A 7,476-nucleotide genomic window follows, 5' to 3' on the forward strand; every position below is an offset into this window, starting at 1 on the left:
ACACGCACACGCCCTGCGCGCGCGCGCGCGGGGGGCGCGCACCTGCGCTGCGCCCTCGGCCCCCCGCCCCGCGCGCGGCGCCGGCCCCGCTGGCGCCTGGAAGGGACCGCGGCGACCCCTCCGTGCCTCCTTCCTTCATCCATCCTTCCTCCCAGCCGCCGGGGGACAGCCCAGGTGATCCGCCGCTGGGGGTGCGTGGGGGATATGTGTGTGTGTGTGCGTGTGTGCGCGGTGTCCGCGTCGAGTTTGTAAGTTCTCGGAGGACATCGCCCTACTCTCCCCCCAGCCCGGGCGGGGTTTCCTCACTGGGGGTCGGTGAAAGATACTCCGCCTCCCCTCCTCCTTCCCCATCCTGTCCGCTCCCTCCGTGACCAATATAATCAATCCCGCCTTGGAATCGCGGCTGCAGGATAGCGGGGTTTACGCCGCCCCGCAGCCGGCCCCCACCCCAAATTGCGGCGCTTGGAGGGGGCTTTAGGTGCTCTGTGGGTTGCGTCCCGTGCCCGTGCCTGCCTCCCCGTGCAGGTTCCCCTAAGGATCACTCAGCCTCCGTGCATCGGTCCCTTGGAGGATAATCTCGGGCAGTTTAAATATCCTCCCCCCTCCCCCGTTTTTGTTTTTATTTTCTATTGTCACATTTATGTAACAAGTGCCTGCCTGCACATCAGGCTGGTGTTGCTGTCTAGGGCGTTGCATGCTCCGGGGGGGGGTGATGTATGCAGTGCTGTGGCTGAACATTAAAAATAATGTCTTTCTGTTGAAGAAGACAGGGGTTAAAATGAATGAAGATCTGAAGGTTAATTTGAGCTGGCTGCCTCAGGATCATGTAGAAGCCAGCTCTACAGAGAATGCCTCAGCTGCAGGCTCCTCCCTGGTTCCTGCCGTAGACCCTGAGCCAGAGCTTTTGGTAAACCCCTGGGACATTGTCTTGTGTACTTCAGGGACCCTTATCTCCTGCGAAAATGCCATTGTGGTCCTGATCATTTTCCATAATCCCAGTCTTCGCGCCCCCATGTTCCTCCTGATAGGCAGCCTGGCGCTGGCAGATCTCTTAGCAGGCATTGGATTGATCATCAATTTTGTTTTTGCCTACCTTCTGCAGTCAGAAGCTACGAAACTGGTTACGATTGGACTGATTGTTGCCTCTTTCTCAGCATCTGTTGGCAGCTTGCTGGCTATCACTGTTGATCGGTACCTCTCCCTGTATTATGCTCTGACTTACAATTCAGAGAGGACTGTGACTTTTACCTATGTCATGCTTATATTGCTCTGGGGAGCATCTATCTGTATTGGACTGCTGCCTGTAATGGGCTGGAACTGTCTCAGAGATGAATCCACCTGCAGTGTTATCAGACCACTCACTAAAAATAATGCAGCTGTCCTTTCGGTCTCTTTCTTGCTTATGTTTGCCCTCATGCTGCAGCTCTACATTCAGATCTGTAAAATCGTGATGCGCCATGCCCATCAGATTGCCTTGCAACACCATTTCCTGGCCACTTCCCACTATGTGACCACCCGAAAAGGAGTGTCTACTTTGGCCATTATTTTGGGGACTTTTGCTGCTTGCTGGATGCCTTTTACACTCTATTCTTTAATAGCAGATTACACCTATCCTTCTATATACACCTATGCCACCCTCCTGCCAGCTACCTACAATTCCATCATCAATCCTGTAATATATGCTTTTAGAAACCAGGAGATACAGAAAGCACTTTGGCTCGTCTGTTGTGGCTGTATTCCTTCTAACCTGTCTCAGAGGGCAAGATCACCCAGTGATGTCTGATTGGCAGCCACGAGGACGCTCCTTAACTTGTTATTTTCCAGACATTCTGTCTTTGGTTTAGATGCATTCATTAAATGGTGTGTGATGGGTTCACATAAAAACCACAGGATGGACTGACCTTTTGGTAAACAGAAAACCCCAGCGACCAAAATCAATCGAGTGGTTTAAGGAAGATTTCCAAAATCAAAAGAATCAGTGTTCTTAACAGATTTATAACGTTGCTCAGGGTCTTTTTGTCATGTTACCCAGACTTTGCCAAGTTTGCCATGATTTTACATTAAGTTTTCTAATTAAAATAAGATCAAAACAGCATACTCCTTTAAAATTGTTTATGTGATTTGGTTTAGTCACACTGCATGTTACAATCTGTTCTTAGGATATTTTTTTCCTCTTTTATTTTTTTAAACAGAAATAAAAAGCCCAACCAAGTCCTGTTACCCCATCTGTATATCATCAGAATAGTCTTCAAAATAATGGCCAATTGTACTGATTAATATGGAATTTATTGTAATAATCTCAGTGCAACTAATTTGCTCTAAGTGAGAAAGTAGTTGTGCAGCTTTCTATTTTATGTCTCAGCATGAATTAGGTTGATGATTTTTCAATTTTTTTTACCTGTTCTCTCATGTGTTCTGGCTGGATGTTAAAGCAAGAGATATGCATTGCTTTCCTTTTTAAAAGTCAGACATACGTTTGCACTTGCCCACGGGACATTGGAACTATGCTGTTGATTTTAAAACTGATGGGGCTATCTTTGAAATTGATGAAACAATGTGGACTCTTTCGGCTATGCATTTGTAATAGACTGAAAACTAGGTTCCTCAGACAAGTTTATCTTTCCAGAAGAGTGTAAGAAATGTTTCATAAAACAACCTACAGATTGCTTGCAGCACATATTTAGTGCTACATGAAATGGTTCCCCTATGTTGTTACCAAGTCAATACTATTTGTTTTCACTGTTCTCCTATGTAATTTTAAATACCAACATTTATAAATTCTCTAAGCATATCTACTTCATAATTATATGCAGCCAGAACTGCAAGATGAAGCAGTGTTTTCTCCTTTTCTGGCAGTTTCATTCTTTGCGCTGTACACATGTCAGTTCATTACAGGACTTCATTATAGTTCTGGTCTAGAAAGCAGAGCTTCCTCTCATGAATGGTTAGATTTCAAACTGCTTCTAACCTTCCACCGAAGCCACATTAAAATGCACTAGAAACAGAGCATTGTTCTCTGATTTGAAGACTACCTGATTGTCAGAGAGAAAATATTCCTGGCACTTGTCTTCGTGAAACTTACGGTGTACCCTCATGTCAGCGCATGGGAGTTTAGAGTACCTCTGCCATTAGTGTTGATGGGAGCTCAGAGTGTTCATGCCCTGGCATCAGCAGGAGGTTATGCTCCCTTGAATGTCAAAGTCAGCATATTGTATTGTTGCTTCAGTACCTTCCATTTAAAAAAAAAAAAAAATCCAAAACTCAAGTGTAAAAATAGCAATATTTACAGTTCAATGAAAATATATACCTGTGTAGTAGAGATAGTAGAGACAACTGCGCTGCTGGTCTGGATTTTTCCAAATGGAATCTGTCCTTTTCATGTGGACGTTTGGATGACTGTAGCTTTTTGTGGCAAAGTTTCTGTGATGTTAAGAATCATACGCTATACAGAAAGCTGAATCTCAAATGTGAGTTGTCTGTAAACAAGGCTCTGTAGACATTTTTATGAGCAATAATTAATTTTAGTTGCAATGCTGGGTTTAAATTCCGTTGTTTATTTGGTTCAACCTTCATGATATTTGGTTCTTACTTGGTAATCTGATTAGTTTAATAATAATTGCATGGCATGACCCAGTAGAGCTGTGAATTTGAAGCTCCCCTGGCTTCCCTGTGATTTACAGATGCTCAGCAAGTTAGACTATGACCTCTGCTCAGTGTAGGGTATTGGTGTTCTTTATCTACTTATGAATGATACTGAAACTCTAATCATTGAATTTTCTTAAAATTTTTTGTATAAGAAATAGTCACTTCATAAAAATCCATGCTACACGTGTGCAGTTTGGCAAGTATGTAAACTACTGGGAAATAATGGCAGTAAAAGTCATGAGATGAGTGATGTAGAGAGTCTGAATAATGTAGGATGGCACTTTTAAAAGAAAAAAGAAGTTAAAGTCACACAAACTTTGTTCCCCCTGCTTATTCCACTATTTGTTCTTCTGTATCAAATTGCTAAAAGTATGATGAAGATGAGCAGCTACAACTGTGACCAAAATTCAGACCTGAGGGCAGCTGTTGTTTTCCTTATACAGACATATCCTCATCCTCTTGGATAACCTCACAGGCATTAGTGTTTTTCTCTAGGCAACACCTGTGTGGTAGGGAAGCCAGAGAAAAACAGCACAGAGGGAGCTAATGTCATTCCCTCTTCTCATGCTGTTTCACCTCGTGTCCTTGTCATCTTCCTCACTCCACAGGCTGCTCAGTTCCACGGAGGCTCTCCAGTGTGCCGGGGGAGCCGACCTCTTCCTTGTGCCAGAGCAGAGAGATTTGTAATTGGAAGCTTCTCTCCTGAGGAGCAGAGCAAGTCAAATGGAAGAAGGAAGGATTAATTATAGCAATCCCACATAGCTGGCTCATAGGGATGTGATTTGCCCTTGTTTGAGTTGTGCATGGTTACCTTCTACCACAGATGAGAAACATGATTCTGCCTCCAAAGATACTACTGTGACCTCCAGTGAGGATTTTGCCTCTTCCAGAAGTATGTTCCAAAATTGAGGCTGTGCAGCATAGTCCAGAGAATCCTACTGGAAGTCAATGACATAGGTTTGCCTACAGCTGTCAGGGCAAGCTTTACCAGCACTGGGATGGCTGCTCCATAACACACCTCTGAAAAAAATCTGGGAAATAGGGGCAGAGCTGTGGGTGCAAAGCTGCCTGCCTCACCCACTCAGAAGAATTGCTTGACAGCCAGCCACCCTTCAGACCCTGCAGAATTAAGAAACTCTCTGCTGTCCCCTCAGAATGACAGTGGAGGTCCCTGTTCTGTATGGTGAAGTGCCAGTATCCACCCAAGGTCCTCCTGAAACTGGCAGAAATCCAGCCAACTTGCAGTTTCTGATATTTTGTTGTCTCATCAAACAACAACAGTGCATAAGACATGGGGGGGTTAGAGGCACCATTCTGTGTGCAGTGAAGTAGCTTTCATATCTCCATTGTAATGACAAAAGTTGTTTTTTTCTTTCCTAATATATAGTTTAGTTTAAAAAATTGAAGTTCATGTTTATTTATTAACACACTTGTCCCAAAGCCAGTAACAGGTTGTATCCTGACGGGAAAAATTTATTGTGGTCAGCTTTTTTCATACATTCATAATCAAAGCTTAGGAGAGGATTTTTTAAATTGTCTTTTGTTTTACCTTCTTTTTTGTCTTTTTTTTTTTTTTTTAATCATTTCCCCCAATAGCGGTATTTCAGCAATAAAGAGAAACACGTTTTTAGCACAAGAGCAATAAAATCCTCCATGATGTGGATACTATAAAGTGCTGAGTAAACTCAGAGCAATAGAGAGGAAGCAATATATACTTGAGACAAAAAAAAATAACTTTCATAAGGACTTTCTGTAAGTGTAAGTCTTCCTTTGTTAAGCAGATCCTATCAGACCAATGTGAAACATTATTTCTGGTTGATTTGTTTTATAATCATTGAATTTCTGAATAGAATCACACAGCAATAACATTTTACCTTAATTCTTGGATCCTGAATTTGTGCTATTTGCTGAAAAAACTACGTACTGCATTGGGGAGTTTTATTCTTTTCATTGTTTCATTTTAGTTGTACAGCATTCTGTTGATAAATTAGTAGTGTTCAGGATTTCTAGTTATAACTTAATCCCAAGAATACCCAAATTTGTCTTGCTCATCAGGGTGACTACGATAAACAGTGCTAGCCCTTTCTGAAGACAGCCTGAGTATGATACCAGGGAAGAAAAGTCTTACCAATACCCAAGCTCTTTGGAAGCAAGCTCAAAGGACTGATATTGCTTCTGTATCTTCCTGCCATGGACACTCTGTGGCATAAGCAGTTGCATCCATTCTTTAGTGATCAGGGACCAGCCTTGAGGCCTCTTGGGGTCACTGAAACTCCTCCATGGACAGCAGTGAACTTTGGCATAGACCAGCGCTCATGCGGTCCCCAAAGAGCTATTATTCTCTTGCCTCGTTTTCTTAGGGATTTTTTAACTTTCAAAAATAAAGTACACGTGGCTTTATTTCCCAAAGGTGATAAGCAACCTGATGTGTGACTGGAATTTGGGATGAAATAGCCTTGCTACAAATCAAGCCTCTGAAGCATAACTTCACACTCATTACTTTAAAAAAAAAAGAAAAAAAAATGATTCTGTAACATTCAAAACAATGTTATCAAAATGTTGGCCCTGACATTTATGAACAGAAAATATGTAGGGCCTGTTTTTTCTATGTACAATAAATAAATAAGGCTTGGACAGAGTAGCTGCTATTTAAAAACCCACCTGCTACCCTGTCACTTTATCTGAGATACTGAATGGTTCTAGATTGGCTTAGTGGTAGTCCAGAGATGTTCCATGGAGAAAAAAATGAGATCTCTCAATCTCTGTTTATAGAGAACTAAAAGGAAGGAACTATAAGGGAGGTATCATTTATATCTCATGAATAAACAATAGGTCAGGAAAGATAAAGTAGGTGTACATATCTCCCTCATCTGTCAGTAAAAGAGTGGTGGTACTCCCAATAAACTTGAAAAGTCTCCTGTCTGGAAATATTTTTTTGGTACAAGAAGAAATTACCCCTTAAAACTGGGTGCTGCTATCTTCAGATCAAGAATATGCAGTTCCTTTTAATGGATCAGAAATCTGAATGAACTGCAAGGATATCTACTTTCATATTAAGTGGATGATGAAAGATGAGAGATGCAAGTTTTTATAGCTTGGCTAATCTGCCAGATTCAATCACTTGTGGCTTGAGCTTGGCCAGGAAGGATGCTTAAATAAATGCACTCCCTGTGTAAGGCAGGTGTTTAGAGCTGCCCATTTGGAACCTTACCCAAGGTACAGGGAGGGCCCCTGGGGCTGCCCCTGTTCCGGGGTGCGGTGCAGCAATCCCGTGTCCTTGGGGCTGGCAGTATGGCTGCTCCTCTTGAGCAGAGAGCAGACAGGAGGAGATATGGTCAGAAGTGAGGTCCACCTTCCTTGGAAATGTTGCCCCATATTTTATTCAGGTTATTACTTGTCTTGTTAGCAGTCTTGCCTGGCCCCACTTGAAATCAGAAGTAAATAAATTCAGAGTAGGACCACCAGAAGATTATTTTACAGTAAGTCATTATGTATTTCTGTTCCTTTTGGGGAGTAGCTGAGCCTGCAGCTTTGTAGTAAATGTTTCATTGAAAACAGTATTCCTTTGCACTAAAAAAGTCCATGATGTGGTTTATTCAAAAATTGTTGTGATCTTGTAAGCCCCACAAGAAGAAAGAGTTGCACATTTCACTGTTACACAAACTTCTTATAGAAGAGAAGGGTAAAACACAAACTTGTAGGTTAGATGAAACCATGTTGCAGTCAATTAGTGTGTCACTGCTGTGATACAGACTAATTCAGTGCCCCATGGAAAGGATAGGGGGAGATTCTTCCAGTGGAGATTCTTTGCAAGTAATTGAGAGAGTAAAA

At 42.5% G+C, this 7,476-nt stretch overlaps 1 protein-coding gene across 2 annotated transcripts; it reads left to right on the forward strand.

The window, feature by feature from the left end:
* Nucleotides 1-35: 35 nt before the first annotated feature.
* GPR12 (G protein-coupled receptor 12) lies at nt 36-6,030 on the forward strand. 2 transcript variants are annotated; one of them, XM_023919103.2, is made up of 2 exons: nt 36-191; nt 767-6,030. In XM_023919103.2, exon 2 carries the CDS (start codon nt 779-781, stop codon nt 1,781-1,783), a length of 1,005 nt encoding a protein of 334 aa, XP_023774871.1. In that variant the 5' UTR covers nt 36-191; nt 767-778; the 3' UTR covers nt 1,784-6,030. The 2 variants fall into 2 exon arrangements, with proteins under 2 accessions (XP_023774871.1, XP_023774876.1); XM_023919108.2 differs by having other exon boundaries at nt 38-174.
* Nucleotides 6,031-7,476: the final 1,446 nt, after the last annotated feature.

Source organism: Cyanistes caeruleus, chromosome 3 (genome assembly GCF_971803275.1).
Source record: "Cyanistes caeruleus chromosome 3, bCyaCae1.hap1.1, whole genome shotgun sequence".
In the NCBI taxonomy this organism is placed as follows: domain Eukaryota; kingdom Metazoa; phylum Chordata; class Aves; order Passeriformes; family Paridae; genus Cyanistes; species Cyanistes caeruleus.

Excerpts from the sequence above, each read along its gene's own strand:
- GPR12 (XM_023919103.2), top strand. The coding sequence starts at position 779 with ATGAATGAAGATCTGAAGGTTAATTTGAGCTGGCTGCCTCAGGATCAT.